The 18415-nt window shown below is 42.0% G+C and overlaps 1 protein-coding gene across 1 annotated transcript in view; it reads left to right on the forward strand.

The window, feature by feature from the left end:
• VPS41 (VPS41 subunit of HOPS complex) overlaps window positions 1–18415 on the forward strand; it is a 173721-nt gene that overhangs the window by 93354 nt on the left and 61952 nt on the right. Inside the window, exons 8-10 of the mRNA XM_080817899.1 lie at window positions 6800–6919; window positions 8323–8469; window positions 14008–14074. Coding sequence (XP_080674025.1) covers window positions 6800–6919; window positions 8323–8469; window positions 14008–14074 — 334 coding nt within the window. The remainder of the gene's footprint in view (window positions 1–6799; window positions 6920–8322; window positions 8470–14007; window positions 14075–18415) is intronic.

The raw sequence follows: 18415 nt of genomic DNA on the forward strand, positions 1-18415 counted from the left end.
TCTAGGGAAAGGAGATTGAAGGATTATAACTCATCCCGCAAATCTCTACTGAATTTAAGCAATACTGCATTCAGGAAATTCTCTTTCTCTTCCTACATGCTTTATGTTCTTTCTGGATGGTGTTTGGAAAAGCTGTGTGTGTTAAACTTTGGTGCTGAGCCAAAGCAGGAAGCAAGACAGAGACACCTGCCATTCCCTCTTTGTGGTCACTCCTGCCTCCATCCAGATCCAGGACTCCTGTCTGTTGTCAGCCCCCAACACTATCCCAGCTCTTCTCTGTGCTCGCTCATTTTTTCTTACTTGCTTTCTTGACTTCTTGGATTTCATTTCTAATCTTTTCCAACTTTGGATGTTTAAATCCTTCTGAGCCAGGCCCTGCCCATCGTTACGTCCTTCATCTCTTTGGCATGTTCTAATGTGCTGGGTTTTCCTTTTCTTTCTTTATCTCTCAGTTTTATTATCTCTAGCTCCAACATCTTCTGGGATTTGGTATTTTGTCTCTATGGAGTCTGTTTTCTCCAAGCCCCTCGGTCCTTCCTGCAGTAATGCACCTGCTGTCTAGGACTCGCCCGTGGGCTCTCCTCCGCCCCGGCCATTCTTCCCCACACCGTTGTCTGCCTCAGAGCGAGCGGTGCCGCCGGTGTGTAGGAAGCCTGAAGGACTCAAGTGATTTATATACTTGAAAGATCACAAGATGATTAAAAAGGGGCCAATCATCCTCCCTTTCCTCCATCAGGGAAGAGTGGGCGATGGGTAATGATGGGTGTTATGTTGCCAGAATCGGTGGCTTTATTACAGCCCAAAAGGAATCCCGCCCTGTGTGGGGAAGATTCTAGGATGTGCATCCTTCCCACTCTGTAGTGTGGCAAAGTACTAGATAGATTTATCAGCACAAAACATAGGAGAATAAAGTATATTGCTGAGGATGTGAGGGCTCCTATTGAAATATAAGTACCAAGAGTGCTGACTGCCAGAATGTGGATTTATGGGAAATAAAGCCCTAGAATACTTTCTCCAACAAAAAATAGACCTCTTGGAAACAGTTTTTCCTCTCTATGTACTTAGCTCCCATTGAGCTTAAATTGCTCTCAGTATTGTGATAATGACAATTCAATATTATGGGATGTGGAAGATGAACCAAATAAATTAACCAGTTGCTTTTAAAGGTAGTTCACTCAATGACTTACCCTCTAAAATGCTTTGTAGAACATTCACGCTCAGTAGGTCTCTAGGCAGTTTTATGACTAGAAGAAAGAAATGGATTTTATTAAATGTCAGGGAAATACAGGCAGATAGTTCTGCTGTAGTTAAATTAGTGTAGACTGTTTGTAAGAAGAGCAGCTTATCATTTCTTAAATCACTGAAGCGGAACTTTCCTTGGCATTCCTGCCAGACAGTGTGTTTCTGCTTGAATTTCTCATAGATTAGGATTAAAAAAGCAAATGTAGAGTGGATTGTCTGGTCCTTTTCCCTCCTGGGTGAAACCATGGGCCCCACAGAATGCTGCAAATCAAGTCCTGAGGTGCCGCCTAGTTGTATTCACAGAGTTTCAAAGGACAGTAATGGCAACACTTCCATAATTTCTAGCTGACATTTAAGGTTTTCTGCTATGTATGGATTGGGAGGTAGGACTCATGAGTAAGGAAGAAAGTAGAGTGGAGAGGGAAGGCAGAAATAAGTGCCTTAAGGACCAGGGGAGGCACCAGAGAGGAGAGAAGCAGGCGAAGGCTAGACCACCAGGAGAAGAGGGCGTGGCAGTGATGGGGGGGCATGTCAGCAGCGCACAAACCCAGTTCAAATCATCACCATTTGGGCCAAGTGGGAGGCCAGGTGGCATCCCCAAAATGAGGGAACTGCAGTCAGCTAAACTGAATAGAGGAAGACTGATCTTAAAAGCACTTCCGAAATCTGTGGTCTGTTATGCACAGATTATCTCCTCTGCCGCTGAGCAAAGGGAACTGGACCGACATTTCAGGCGTAGGACAGGGAGCCAATATAAATGAGCCCTATCTCAAGGGATGTCGTTACATTGAAGAGGTAGTAACTGTGGACCAGTCAGTCCACAGGGTTCCTTCCCTTAGGTTTTTGAGATCAGGGCAGATGCCAGTATGTCCAAAATAGCTTTAGGGACATCACTAACTGAAGATGGGCTGAGTAACCGGAGGGCTTGGGTGTGTGATGTAGCTCCTCCTGCAGCAAACACACTGTGCGCATAGACAAGGGAAGAAAGGGGGAGACTGGTAGGGCCGGGGAAGCCTATTCAGTATCTCCTATTCATCACGTGCCCCGTGCGTCTAGCAAAGTCAATGTGGTTTCTTACCCCCATGCATTTGCAGCCTGTTGGGGTTTGAAAAGTAAATACATGAGTGCCAGTGAGCAAGACATAGCGTGGTATTCATTATCCCGTGATAGAACCAGCATGACCCTAAAATGTATACAGAACCAAGAAATTAGGAGGACTTACAAAAGAATTTGCTTTCCTAATATATTGAAGGCCATTTATATACACATCATTTCTTCTTTTTTATCCATAAAATATGAAGGGAAAATTATTGAATCTGCTGCTATTTGAGAAACATCAGAAAATAACACAAATCATGTCTAAAACTGTAATGTAAATTAGTTAAAATTTGTTTTCCTTTCCAGAAGACAGTATATCAGCCTCCCCCCATCTTTTTTTTTTTTTTTTGAGCACTCCTCAGTGCCACAGGATGATGTGTACCGTCTGTACTATAAAAATATTAAGGAAGAAGCTTCCTTGATCCCATGTCAGAGCAGGGTACACAGGGTGTTTTGTAATAGAACTCTGGAAGGTCAGACTCAACCCTGAGACCAGCTGAATTCAGAATTCTTCTCACCCTCCTTTTCTTCCTGCCCTCTGCTGGAAGTTTTCCTTGGAGCTGGAGCAGGAGACAAAGGAGGCCGGATCCAGCCACCGTCAGCAGAAAGGCTCAGCGGGACTGAGTTTGGGTATTGGTTGGAATTGCAACAAGACTTCACTAACATTTTTATAAAGTCAACGTTTTATTTAAAAAGTAGTTACAGTTTATGGGAATTAATTCTAACACATATTTAGTATGACTGCAACATTCCTTCTTTTTCTAGGTTTCATTGAATTGTTGATACTGTTTTATTTCAGCTGTTCTCTTAAGTTATGTTGATTATCAAAATTGGAGAACGGATTTTCAGCTCTCTATGTGTGAACATAAAAATAATTCACATGTTTCAAGCAGAATAATCATGAAATAGAAATAATATATAAATCTCCTATCACCTGTTTCTAGAATTATAATTACTTTATAAGGTATCAGATTTTTCTATATGGATACACATATTTTATTTAAAGGTCATCATATTTAATACTATTTTGCAATCTGCTTTTTTATTTAATGGCCTTGAACATATTTTTACATTAAATAAATGTAGGTGGATAAAATCATTTATAAATGTACGCATCCTCTTCTTGGGTGATCTAGCTCTGCCACGCTTTAGTCGATCATTTCCCAGTCGTTAGTCCATTTCTAGCTGTTACAAATAACTTTACATACTTCTTTACTCACTTGTCTGATAACTTCTGAGCATAAATATCTAGGTGCAGACTTCTGGGGTCATTTTTAAAGCTTTGACTCCCCAGCGCTAAAGGATTCTCCAGAAAGGCTGTGAGTTGAGGGCACCTGCTTCCCTGTGTAGGACCATTGCTGTACTGTTTTGAGTACCAATTTTACAAAACACCCAGCCTTCCAGCCACAAATCGCTTCATTAAAAAAAAATTCCTATTATTCTCACATATCTTCAAATGAATTGATAATGTTCTGGAAGTCCTATAAATAATTCCTTTGGGGTTTTCTTTATGTTCCCATTAAAATCACAGATTAACTACTAAAACTTGGGCTCTTCAGTGAGAATTTTGAGTCTTATTATCCAGGAACATAATGTACCTTTATGTAGCTCTCCTTTTATATCTCTCAATAAGGAATTTTTGTTTTTGTCGTGTAGCTAGTGCACCCACATCTGTTTCTGCTCATTACTGACTTTTAGGGCTATGGAGTTACCCTGTTTACAACTTTGACTGCATCCCCTAAAGTTTAGATGTGCAGTATTTGTGTTCTCATTTTCCGAGTGCTCTGGTCACAGTTTGATTTCTTCTCTTACTCGAGAGTATAGAGTTTTTTTGTTTGTTTGTTTTGTTTTGTTTTTTAGTTTCAGCTTTGCTCTGTGTTTCTTATCCTTTGGTGTTCATTTGCTTAATTTTGTTGTCACCTGAGAAGAAGAATTATTTTTTAAAGTTCTTGTCTGTTTGATGGAAGGTCTCATTCATGTGGAATCAGGAGTGGGAGATTTCCCTTATTCCCTAGATAAGTCCTGTTGTTTTCAAATACTGGATTCTTCCATATGGCTGGTGTTTTTTCTTGTTCCTGTTTACTGGGAGAAGTCTATATTCAGTATTCACAGTTGTAGTTGCTGTGAATATGTCATAGATTTTGTGAGGATTTGTCCAAATCTTTTATTCTGGACATGGTAGGAGAAGGAAGTTCTGTGTTTTCCTTCCTGCCTGAATTAGAACGTAATTGCCTGTTGGGGAAGTGGCTTCCAAAGGGTGTAAATATTGGTGTACGTGTGAAGAGCCTGCTTGCTGTATCCACTGAGGCAGTTTGAGGTTCTCTTGTAGGGCACAGCCTGCCACTGATGGGCACCCACCACCATGCCCCCAGACCTCTTTTCTCCTTCCAAGCTGTGTGGCCCAGTGACAGCGTGAGTGGCTACTCAGGTTACACTACCAGTGCTGACCACTCCCTCTGTGTCCCTGAGTGCGATTTTCCCATGCCGCCCCTTACCTCCACCGCCATGACGCTGAGCGTGAGGTGTTTGGGCTTGCTGGCATCTGCCCTACCACCCACTTCTCAGATGGGCTCTTTCTTGTAATGAGTTAAACCGTGGCCTTCACTGAGGTCTTGTTTCTGTCATAGTTTATAGACATCTTCATTTAGAATTGGGGGCATATTTAGTTTTCCTAGCACAAGGGTGGAATGTTCCCCTCTCACACAGCATTGGTCATCTCTAGGTGGGATCGGAGGGAGAGGGATTTGATGCCATGTGACACCACACTTTCCTCCTCACTACCCAGTCAGCCATTCCTCCTAGCAGGTGGTTATGGGGTGCTTCTGGGGCCCAGCCCACTTCTGAAAATCCCCTCCCTCGGATCCAAGCCACAGGTGGAAGATAGACATTATGATCTTATCAATTCCTCATGTGTAATGTGATTGTTTTTACTTAGCCATCTTTAGTGGAATGTGTAGCAGGAAGGATAATCTCAGGCTTTCTCCTCCTTCGCCAGATTTCAAACTTACCCTGTCACAAAATAGTGAACCTATTCAGCGACCTCCTTGGCTCTGTTTTTTGCATCATGGTGGAGGGAGAGGAAAAATCACAGAGGATGGACCTAAGGGTCTTTAACTGGGAGTAGGGAGGCGTGGTGGTGGTGATTTCTTACTTAGAACCTGGATTGGGAAGGGACAAGATGGGTGGGAAGATCTTTGAGAGCAAAGAGGGTATCCTGTATCTGTCTGATGGGAAGACAGGATACCATATGGTCAGTAAAAGCCCTCCCTCCAGTCTCCACTATGGTCCCGGTGAAGCCACCTTTCTTTTCATGGATAATAGAGAACTTCAGACGTTTATGTCATTTTAAAGTGACCATTCTCAGTGTATTTGTGAATGTGGACACTTACTTAATTTTAGGGTTTTGGTGCATGTTTGTCTTGTGTTTGCCCCTTTTGACTATAGGAACCTAGCTGCTGAGAAATATCTGCAAGAAATATAAATAAAATGTGAATTTATTCTCTTTCTCCTGGTACCTGTTTTTCCCCTTTAGGGGTGGGAAAGGACACAAAATACACTAAGGTAAACTGAAATTTATTCTAAAGATAGGAATTTTTACAATTCTGTGATCAATTCTATCCTTAGCCTTGCTTTTAAAAGATAAACATATATTTCAGGATTACATGTCTGAAGTTATATATTATAAATTATATATTATATAAATTATATATGTTATGTTATATAAATGTCTTAAGGGATTTAAATTGAGTACATCAAGAAAAAATACTGTATCCTTAATAATGCATGAATTATTAGAACTACATCTTCACCAGTCTTAGAGATTTTAACCAGTTATATTTGGTAATAAAATTTATCTGGCAGATTTTTTTTTTTAAGATTTTATTTTTAATCAGTCTCTACACCCAGTGTGAGGCTCGAACTTAAAACCCTGAGATCAGGAGTCACATGCACAACCGACTGAGCCAGCCAGGCACCACCCTCCCCAGCAGATTTTTTTTTTTTTTATAGATTCTTCCTTTTAAAATAAAGACCCTGGCTAACTATGAACTTTTTAAAGAAGTTTAATCCTAAAGCAAGTTTATCTTATTTCATGACATGAATTACTGTTCAAACATCATTGTAAAATTATTTTTCTTGGGTTAAATGAAAAACAGCCTTCTTCTGACTATTACAGTTTAAGCTGTGACTAGTATTTTATTTTCAAGGAAAAAAATTACAAAGTTTTGATTTCCCCAGTTACAAAATAAATTAATTTCTGGGCAATCATTTAAAGAACTTTCTGTGGCACAATTCTTGACTGACAAATTTTTCTCCATGAATTTTGGTGTATTGGTGCCATCTTGTGGCTTGACTTTGTAGTAACTTCAACATTCTGAGGACCAACAAAAAAAAAAAAAAAAAAGTAAGAAACCTGATATATGCTTCTCAGTTTCTAAACATCCTTTGTATTTGTCCCTAGTTGCTGCTGTTTGAACGATCTTGGATGAGCAGATGGAAATCTTCTGTTCTGCACGAAGGAGAAGGGAACATAAGGAGCGTGAAGTGGAGAGGCCACCTGATTGCTTGGGCCAATAATATGGTAAAAGCACGTCTTCATCTTCCTGATCCTTCTTCAGAGCCACAAAAGTGGACACATTGGGAGAGCTGTGACAAAGGAAAAGATGCCACTGGCTGCAGTGGTCTTTTCTTTTTTTTTTTTTTTTTTTTTTTTTTTTTTTTTTTTAATTTTTTAGATTTATTTATTTATTTGTCAGAGAGAGAGAGAGAGGAGCGAGAGTGAGCACAAGCAGACAGAGTGGTAGGCAGAGGGAGAAGCAGGCTCCCTGCCGAGCAAGGAGCCCGATGTGGGACTCGATCCCAGGACGCTGGGATCATGACCTGAGCCGAAGGCAGCTGCTTAACCAACTGAGCCACCCAGGCGTCCCTGCAGTGGTCTTTTCTAAGACATACAAGTGGCGCCTGCTCTCATACCTGGAAGGTTAAAGAGATTAGATTGCTTTTGGCTTTCATAATAAGAGTAATTCCCAACATATTCTGGACTTTATTTTGGAGTAAGAAACCCGAGGCATGGAGAATAGCCAAGAAAATGAAAAGGCATCTTAATAATTGAAGGGTTGCATTGGGAATGCGGTATTGAAAATACCATTTGCCTATTAGCCAAGGGCAAGTATAGTTGCTGTGGAACAAGTACAGGATATTGCTGATTTCATTTTACTCCCCGTATAATCACAGGTGAAAAAGAGGCCTGCCTTTTAAAAAGTAGATTGTAATTTTTGGTGTTGCACTCTATTTAAAGTTTACTCAGTATGAGAAAGGCTGAGTAGAAACTTTAAAAATTAGCTTTTGACATCTGGCTTATCCTTTGGAATTTCAAGGTATAATTTAGTAAATTTGTCCTATTCAGTTTTAAATGGTAGAATTCTCCCAGAACCCACCTTGCTATTCAGGACTTTTCTTAAACTTCTCCCGGGTCACAGTTAAGGGTAAACAAACCTGTGGCCTCTTGGTTTATTTTTAGTTAGCTGCTTGCTTGATGTTTCCATTTCAGTGCTTTAAAATGTCAGGTATAGTTTTCTTTACACATAGTGGTTTGTCAGATTCAAAGCTTTTCTAAAAAAAAACCTCCATTTTTTTTAGTGGAACAATACAATTAGAAATGTTACTTGTCCGTCATTTTGGAAATGCAGTGGTGGATATCTGTCCCGTTTCCCATTTGTGTTGTGTCTGAGCCCCTGATGCCATCTACTAATAAAATCTCTTTTGTCCCCAAAGAAGGGTAGAGGTTTTCTTTTGTTGTGGGTTCTCACAGGGTTTGTGTGGAGTGGAGCATTTTCTTTCGCATGGCTCCCAGCAGTGCTCAATAAACACTGTCAATATTTCCCGGTGCTGGTTATTGGTGGTGTGTGGCAGGGGCTGTTAATAAGTTTTCCTCTCCTTTCCTTCTCGCGAGTAGAGGATACTTAATGCTCTTGTATTTTTCAGGGTGTGAAGATTTTTGACATCACCTCCAAGCAGAGAATCACCAACGTGCCCCGGGATGACATAAGTCTTCGCCCAGATATGTATCCGTGCAGCCTCTGCTGGAAGGACAACGTGACGCTGATTATTGGCTGGGGGACTTCGGTCAAGGTGGTTTGCTTGTCTTGATAATAAGTCCATGTTGTTAAAAGATCCACTGAAGAGGGTCCGAAGGAATTCTCGGAAGCAAAATATTTTCCCCTGAATATTCACGTTGTGTGATATTTATGCTCAAATCCTTTCATATGCAGAAATTTGGAGATACGGTCTTTCTTTCCCTTTTGTGTGCAAAACACACTGTGAGCTCTTCCTTGCTGCCACCTGTGATCTTTAAATCTCCCGCCGCCTGGTCGGCCTTAGCTATTATGGAACGTGTGGTTGTTTTCATTGGTTTGTCAGGTTTCCCATTCTTTATTGTTCTCTCCATTCCCCTTAGTTTCTTCGTTAGAGTTGATGATCATGGGAAAAGAATGTTAAAACTGAATCATCCCACTTGCTTGGTCATAGTTGGATGGAGTAGAGGCCCAGACTTATTATTGATAAGATTAGGGTCTGTTTTGTGGCATGCGGCCATCTGCTCCTTGTGTGCCTGGGTAAATGAAATTCAGCCATTCTACAAAAGAGGGCCCAAAGCTCACTCACATTTATTTTTCGTGTACCAGTGTTTGTCTTGTATTAGGTATTTCAGAACCCAAAGTTGCTGACTTCCCTTTAAAAATATATAGCTTAATCTAAACAAAATAAACCAAAAACCGCTAAGAATAGTACAAGACCGTATCCCAGCGACAGTCTGATGGCACAGCCAGGTTTTAGAGTCAGATAGGTCTGACATGTACTTCCTGTGTGAGCCTAAGCCTGACTCTCCTCATCCACAAATGGGAGTATGGATTGTTCTCACATCCTGAGCTCTGGGGAGGATTGAGTGAGGTAATGCCTACAAAGAGCTTAGCATAATCTGACATGTTGTAAGTGCTTCATCAACCTCAGTTGTCATTATTTTGCTGCAAAATTCTAGAAAAGTCTTGAAAGAGACATGGTTATTTAAAATGGACTCTTCTGTGGAAAAGGAATGCTCAAAAATTATTAATGCAGTGCTGCTTACTAACCAAAACAAGCATTATTAACTTGAGGTAAGGTCCTCCTGGCCCTTAGGTTGCTATGATTCTTGTTCTCCTTTCTTTAATTGTTTTCATGTATCAAGTGAACATAACCTGATTCATATTTAGGATAGCAAAAGGGAAGGCGTGCCCAATAGTCTAGGGTAAAAAAAAAAAAAAAAAGCGGAAAGCGATTCTCTAGTCTCCTTATCCCATTTGTGTGGTTACTCATCCAGTAAATGGTTCTTGATACTTTTTTTAAATTTCCTTGAATGGACAAAGTGGCTTTTTGTTGTTGTTTAAAGTTGTGATTTTCTTTTCTTTTGGTGAAAGACAAGGAAAATTAAGCTTTAGGGACACAAGTTTATTGAATGCTACCGGAAATGCCTTCTTTCTTAAGCTGAATAGTGGCCCACAAAGATAGCACATCCTAATCCCACGGCCCATAAATGTTTCTTTATATGGCACAAAATACAATTAATGAAGGATCTTGAGATGGGAAGATTGTCCTGCATTATCTGGGTCGGCCCTAAATGCACTCCCAAGTATTCTTAAAGAACGAGCGCCGGCACAGGAAAGGGGAAGGCAGTGTGAGCAGAGAGGCCGAGACTGGAGCGCCATGCACAGCCAAGGGAATGCTGGCAGCCACCGACAGCTGAAGGGGGCATGTCGCAGACAGATTCTCTAGAGCCTCTGTGGGGAGTACAGCCCTGCCAACACCTTGATTTGGGCCCCGTGAAACTGGTTTTAGACTTCCAGCCTTCAAAAGTTGGAAAGGATAAATTTCCGTTATTTTAAACCGCCAAGTTTGTGGTAATCTATTAGAGCAGCTGTGGGAAACTAATATGCTTTCACTGTGCCCATATTATGATCCAACTCATGTGTGAAAATTTTTTCATGTCAAATGTTTCTTTGTATTTATTGGGGATTCCTCTTCTTCAGACTCAATTAGTAGTACGTCAGGTACTTCTTCTCAGTTGAGAATCCCCGTGTTCTGCTGAGGGAAGAGAAGATAGGACGTAATCTTTTCTCTCAGAGAACAGCCTTACTGGGGAGACAGCCACAGGGTGTAGCAAAGTGTGCAGTTAGAGCCGTTCATTCATTCATTCACTCGGCCAGCAACCACTTACCGAGTTCCCGCGATGTTCTAGTGGGGCAGTGTTCTAGTGGGGAAAGACAGACAAGCAAGTGAATATGCCATGTTGACAGAGATAAATAGCAAGGGGAGTAGTTAAAGAGGGAAATGGGGAAAGGGCCAGGGGTGGGTGCCATGTAATATAGAGCGATCAAGGGAAGACATCTGTCATAAGGTATGTGTGCTTTGGCAGAGATCTGGAGGGAGATCTGTGCCAGAGGGATGTTGGCAAGGGTAGCGGCCAGGGCAAAATTTTCCTTGAGGCAGCAGTGTGATTGGCGTGTCTTTGTGGAGTATAAAGCCGTTATCACCAGAGCGGATGGAGCAGGTGTGGAGGAGAGAGCTAGAAGTCCTGAGGGGGGAGGAGAGAGGGAGAGGGGTACGTTGTGTAGGGGCAGATGATGTAGGGGCTCACTGGCCTTGGTGCCAATTTTGGCTTTTTTTTTTTTTTAAGATTTTATTTATTTATTTGAGAGAGAGACGGTGAGAGAGAGCATGAGAGGGGTGAAGGTCAGAGGGAGAAGCAGACTCCTCAACGAGCTGGGAGCCCAGTGCAGGACTCTATCCTGGGACTCCGGGATCATGGCCCAAACCAAAAGCAGTCACCTAACCAACTGAGCCACCCAGGTGCTCCCCAGTTTTGGCTTTTACTTTGAGTGAGGTGGGAAGCCAGCAGAGGGGTTTTGAGCAGCAGACTTAAACAATCAAACTTGGATTTTGCATAGAGCCAAACGATGAAGGGTCCGTAAAGATGGGAGATAGGGTAGGAGGTGACTGCAGGAACCTCCCTAAAAATCCTGGTATGTTGGTCAGCCTCGTGGAGCTGGTGGGGAATGACTGGATTCTGGGTGTATTTTGAGGGTAGACCCTGTCATATTTATTGATGGTTCAATGTGGGATGTAAGAAGAAGACAGAAGACAATGGTGACTCTTTTAACCTGAGAAACTGGGAACCGAAGCTGCTTTTTCCTCACGTGGGCAAGACTGCTGATGGAACACATTAAGAGGGCAAGTCAGGAGATGTTTTTGTGTGGGTCCACTTGAGATGCCTGTTAGGTCAGTGGAGAAGTGGAGGAGACGGCTGGATGAAGCATATTAGCGTTCATGGGTGAGAACCTGCCTATCAGTATAAAGGGTTTTGAGATCATTGATCTGCTTTTAGGTGGGACATGAGCTTAGGGTAGTATTTCACTCTTCCCCCACCTGCAGCTGCTGCTGCCCCTCTGAGGCAGGTGTGGGATAGAGCGCAGACCACAGAACTGGGGAGGGGTGGGGGATGGAGAGGAGAGCCCAGCTGCCAGAACTTCCATGAGTCCCAGTCTTCAGAGAGCTTGTAACGGGGCCAGAGAAACAGTCCGGCCTCAGCCTGAGTTCCCTTCTCCCAAGGAGCCTTCCTCCTCTGCTGGTAGACACCACTGCTTTGTACTTCTGTACTTGCCCTTCACACTTGAGTTAAAGGACTTCTTTGTGTGTCTTCCTCACTGCCCCAAACTCTTTCTAAGGAAAGAGCTAATGTCTGTTTCTCCCAAAGCTCAGGATTGGTGCCCAGTAGTCGCTGAAAGTGCTGCTTAATGTTGTTCACTTACTTTCTGTTACTCTGCTTCAAACCATTTGAGACGCTGCTCATGCGCTTTTATCAGCACATTAAGACGGTTGTCCCTTGGGCACTGTGGGGCATGGCCGATAGGTAGTTTCCCTAGCAAGTGTGGACAGAAGGATCAAAAGTCTAACAAAAGGAGAAGGAAATTGGGGAAGCAGACAGGACATTGTCTGAGATGGACAGGAGACAAAAAACAATAATGGAGAAAATTGCCAGTCACTTCTAAGCAAGTGCTCCTACCCACCCCCACCCCCGGCATTGGGTTCGAGTCCTATGTTAGAGCAGGAACCTGTCTTGTAGTCCCCGCACTGCTGGACAGCAGTTTGGGCATGTGTACTGACCAAACCAAAACAGACCTGATATGAGGTCACATCCCCATCTATCCTTAGTTCGGCTTCTAGAAATTTATCCCAGGGAAACAAAACTCCAAACGTCTTCTATCCAAGTGTGTGAATCGTGCCTTCAGGTTGGTTAGAGGCAAAAACTGGATGTCTAAAAGGGTATTATAAGAAAATTACAGTACACTCATGCAGTGAAATACTATATACATTAAAGAATTGTGCTGTAGAAAAATATTTAAACAATACATTAAGTTACTTATGGTAATTGTTGGGCTAATAAAAGTAGCTTCCCAAAAAAAGTAGCTTCCAAACAAAAACGATTATTAATGTATTCACTTTGTACTGGGACAGTAGTTAATGTTTGTTTTTTCCTCTTTGGGTTTTTCTGTATTTTAGAATTTTCTATATTGTAGCTAAATTTAGGGTAGTATTTATTGTGTTGTTTTATAGTTACCTAACGAAAAAGGAAAAAACCTGATCCCTGACGAAAGTTGTGTAGAATCAGTAGTTAACTTCAGATTGTCTTACCTTGATGGCAGAACTTAACGTAAATTTTTGTTGTCTTATTAAAAAATAGAATATATTCATTTTAGAAAATATAACAAAGAAAACAAATTATCCATAGTCTCATCACACTAAAATAACCATGGTTAATACACATGTGTTGTTTGGTGTGTGTGTGTGAGAGAGAGATAAATGCACACACACATATATATCCAAACTGTCTCCATATAACTTAAAAGAGAAGTTGGCAAACTTTTTCTGTAGCAAGTAGTAAATATTTTAGACTTTGTGGGCTATTACTGTTTCTGCTGTATATTTTTCTTTTTCTGTCTTCCTTCCTTTTCTAGCCTTTCAAAATGTAAAAAACTCTTTCTAGTTTACAGGTCATAAAAAGACCAGTCAAGGACAGGCTGCAGTTTGCCTAACCCTGATTTAAAGTATATAATACACTGATTTTAAAACATTTTTTTAAAATTTAAAACACTTGAGAGAAAAAAAAAACACTTGAGAGAAGAGCTTGATGCCACTTATGCAAAGTATTTCTTAGCAACAGTGAAATAAATGATGGGTATGTAGTTAGAAACATAAGCCCTAATGTGAATGTTGTCCAGATTAGCCACTGGGCTTTTGGTTATGTGCTTCCACCAGAGCTTTGTTTGGATGACGATAGAAGTAGTCCCTAAGTAGAGTTGCAGAGAATGGGTCACTGGAAACATGTTAAAACGATATTACAGTTTCCATTCTTTCTTTGTCCTTGAATAAGACTTTATTGAAGAATAATGTTGGAGAACATGAGTAATGGTTGCTATATGTCATTGAAATTAATTTCTATCATTTAAGTCATTGAGTAGATTATGTGCGCTCCCTCTCAGCACTACATGGCTAATTTAACAACAGTATCATATATTGAATGAAATGTTACGAAGAGTTTTCCATCCCCTGAATAAAATAACCTGTGAATTTATTTTCTAGATCTGTTCAGTGAAGGAGCGGCACGCCAGTGAAATGAGGGACTTGCCAAGTCGATATGTTGAAATAGGTAAGCCTTCTGGGAGTGAAGAACTTCAAAAGAGAATCCATTTTAGTAAAGGGAAACCCAAAATCATGTTTGTCTTCAGGGCTCATCACTTGGGACCTGAGTGAAGCAGGTCAAGAACTTTTAAGTTTTGGAACTTCGCTGTAGAGCCCCTCTTTTCTAACTGTATTTCCAATTTTTACGTGGTGTTTTTGTAGCTGGCTTTGAAGGTAAGGAACCGTGGGTTCGGGTTCTGTTGTTTCCTACCTGGACTTAGGACAAATTGCTCCATGCATTCTCATCTAGAAAAGGTGAGGAGGAACACCTTTCCCACAGGTTGTGGTTGGGACTTCAGAGCATTCGTGCACGCGCAGCTCATCACACGGTGCTGACGCCTGGTCCTGTCCACGTGTACCCTCTGAATACAAATTTTCATCATCACTGGTCTGGGCCCAACTGCCGTAATCTTTTCTCTGGATCACTGCAGCAGCCTCCTGACTGGGTTGTCTCCTGCCACCGTGAATTACGGTCATCTGGTCTCCCCACTGCAGTCAGCATACAAACCAGATCATGTCCCCACCCTTCAGCCTGTCCTCGTTGTATGTGGCACGGAGAGGAGACTCTTGGCGTGAGCACGGCGGTCTGTGCTGGCCCTCCCCAGCCTCCACAGCGTTGGCTGAGACAAGGCTTCTCCTTGGTGTCTGCACTGCCGCCACAATGGCCACCTTTCACCCAGCCCTGCTCCTCCTTCGGGTCTCTGGAGAAGGCCCTTCCGCCTCTTTGCACTTCCTTGACCCTTAATCATTCCTCAGCTCAAGTATTGCTTGAGAAAGCCCACCGGGAGAGCCCACGGGACCTTGACAATGAGGGCAGACCCTCCCCTGTGAAGCATGGGTGTCATTGTGCAGTTGTTCAGGGTAGGTCAGTCCCTTCCCCCACAATGTAAGCTCCCTGAGAGCTCGCTCTGGGTCTGTCTTGCACACTGTCTCTCCGGGGCGTGGCCCGATGTAGGTTCAAAGTAATACCGAGTATTGAAGGGATCCTTGACTCAGGGAAACACCTATTCAGGAGAAGGATGCCGAAAATGAGCTACCACTACTTTTTACATCTTGGTCTTATAACTTAGTGTAAAAGTGATTCAGACAGAAAGGATGAGAGGAGAATGACTTTTGCCAATTAAACAGATATAGTATAAGCTGTTTCGGGACTATTTAGAACAAAGCAGTAGGAGACAAAGTTGTGTGACAGAGACGTTTTTGCCACATAAGTCAGCTGAGAAGTTCATTTACCTATTTGGATGATGGGTGGGGAATATCACTTTGAGGGGTTCTTGTAACAAGGCGAAGTGAAATGATTTGCATATGACTGTGATTCTAAAACCAGAATGGTGTGTATTACTCCCATGGCTCATATGGTCAGAGCATTTCAGTCTGGGATATTTTGTACTTGAAGACAGAAGTGGATGGTAAGGTTTTAATAGTTTTTTGCCTTAGAAAGAGAAATAAGTGCATAGTTGGAATTGCTCAGAGTATGGACAGAACAAGCCTATTAAGGATATAATGGTTTGAGAAGAACTGAGGAACAGGACTGGAGAAGACTGGAAACTACCAGGTCACGATCATTACTTCAGTGTCTATCTTCTTTTCTGCCTCCCAGCAAAATCCTCTGAACACCTCCCTGCGTAGTGTCCTGTTAGAGAAGTATTCCAATATCTTAAATACAGATGAGTGGGGAAAAAAAAATTAAGACTCTGGGAGTTTTTAAGGATGGAAGACTTACCAGGAAGACATAAAAGTGTCACAAGTGTCCTCTCCTTAGCTGATGTTGATTGCTCACACACGAGGTGTGGGCCATTCCCCTGTGTGCTTTACGAGCATTGGTTCACTTCACCCTCATGGCAGCCCCCATGACCGTGGGGGCTCAGGGATGTAAATATCCAGTGTCAGATCTTACTCCAGTGGTGTTAGAAATGCACAGGATCTAACTGCAGAACCACCACTAGCTTCTGGAGACACAAGGCAGTTTGCTGAATTCCTGTGTGATCTTGATGAAATTGCTTCACTTTCCTGAGTCAGGCTTTCCCCACCTGTAAAATGGAGGTGATAGTATCTACCTTTGCAGTTGGTTGTGAGAATGAAACTGAAATAATGCCTTTATCACAGTGCTTGGCATACAGTAGGCACTCAACTGAATCATGGTATTGATTATCACTGTGCAGACTTCCAGCCCAGTTCTGTGACTGCTAATAGCTGGCCCAGTGGTGGCCCCAGAGCCCTGGGATCACGTTATTAAAGTATAGTTAATCTGTCCTACAATTTACGTGAAATAGACCATGTGTGGGTGCTGGCAGTATCACATTACTGGCGTTTGACTACTATGGTTAGTGGTTAAGTACCATTTTTTCCCCCTCTTGAGAGCAAACCTTTAAGAATATAAACCATTTCCACAGCAGGAGGCAAAGTGGTTTAGATAAGAGTCCTTGACGAGGATAGAGGAAAAGAGAAATATTAGGAGGTCTGGATTACAATTTGCTTTAGCCCTGAACAGTGTGAGCCACTGTTCTTTAGTAAATGAGGTGAAAATGGCATTGAGGTTAAAGAACTATTGGTGGCTATACGTTTCTTAGAAGCCAGATGTTTATAACTCTTACTTATAAATCAGAATCTCGAGAAGAACACAAGAGCTTTTGCTCTCCAGAGGATATTAGTTGATTCTTATAAATGAAAAATAATAACGATAAAAAGGATTAAGCTTACTGGGCAGTCACCAACCCATGAAGACATTCTCTGTACGTAAGGTTTTTTGGATGGCATTTCTTTTTCCAAACTACATCTTTAAAAGTAGGTTGTGGTTCTAAGCCTGGCATACTTATTTGAACTTGGGTCTCTTGCGTTATTACAGGAGTCCCTCCCTCTTTGGCCAAAGTCTTTCACCAAAGGAGTCCAAAGACTTTCACCAAAGTCTTCCACAGGCTACATGGGGCAGTTAGACAGTGTGGAGAAATGAAGCCAGTGTTTGTGGGTCATTTTCTGGGTATCTCCTTCCAGGGATAGAGGACTTACATGCAAGGAATTCATGAACGACTTCCCGGTCTTGATTTCATTTGGAAGCTTATTTCAAAAAAAAACTAATAAAGGGAAAAAACTATATGGGAATCTATTTAAAATGGCAGAAGCCAGGAAGAGAGAGAGGGAGGAGGGGGAAGGGACATCTTTTTCTCTTTAATTAAGCAGTGTTCATATCTTCAGTTGATTATATGCTGTGGCTCTTAGAATTTAGCACATTGTTCTATTTTTAGCCTCTTGATTGATTGGGAAAACAGTGACCTGGAAATGAGACATCTGTGTGGTGGTAGAGGCGAGCTTTGAGGTGAATGTCTTTCCTGGATCTGAGCGTGTCTCACCATCCACCTGTTGGGCTGTGCTGACCCAGTCATGCAGGTTCCAGCAGGAGACAGTTGTCCCACCCTGAGTCACGAGGCTCATCCCCTCAGGCTCAGCAGGAATTGGGACATGGCTGGCATGCTTCACGGTGTTTTTGCTTAAGGATCTAGCTTTGAATGGTGTTCTGTTATAATTCACTTTGACTCTATTATCTCTTAATTCTTCTGTTACGCATTAAATTTTTTCCCTGACATTTTATTATGAACAAATGGAAACATACAGACAGGTGAAGAATTTTCACAAAAATAGTGAGCACCCACATACTCAGCCCTTAGGTCCTGCAATGAAGATTTTATTGTACTTGCTTTATTACATGTCTATTCCTCTAGCCACTCCTCCCACTCAGTGTGGGAGACTCAAATGTTTGTTGTTTTGTGTTAAATTCATAAATTTTCTCAGTAACAAGTATTGGCAAGAGATTTGAAACACCTGATGTAACAAATATGTTTTGTTCCTTTTATGAAAACAACCCCCGAGCACAGGCAAGGTAGAGTTTCATTTGATCTTCACAGTGATCCAGATGAGCAGGGGCTGTCATCCCATTTTATCCCATTCTTCTATCTGAAGAAGCTGAGGTTCAGAAGGGTCAGGTAACCCGCTCAAGATCATTCCATTCGTAAGCAAAGAAGACAGCATTTGAACTCAGGATAGGCCGAGTTTCAAAGGTGTTGCTCTCAACCCCTGTACTATATGTTCTTCCATGCGTTCCTCTCTCTGAACCTGCCCTCCGTTATAGCCAGAGGAACTGATGAGAAAGACAGAGGCTTACTCTGGGCATTCAGATAAAAACCATAGGGTAGAAATTGTCTAGAATCCAAACACCCATTTTAATATGACAGCAATCATGTCTGCTCACCTGTTCTTCAAATAGCCAGATGAAATGTAGTTGTTTTTTCTTTATTTTGGTTCAGCAAAGTATCTC

This window comes from Martes martes (genome assembly GCF_963455335.1).
Source record: "Martes martes genome assembly, chromosome: 11".
Lineage (NCBI taxonomy): Eukaryota > Metazoa > Chordata > Mammalia > Carnivora > Mustelidae > Martes > Martes martes.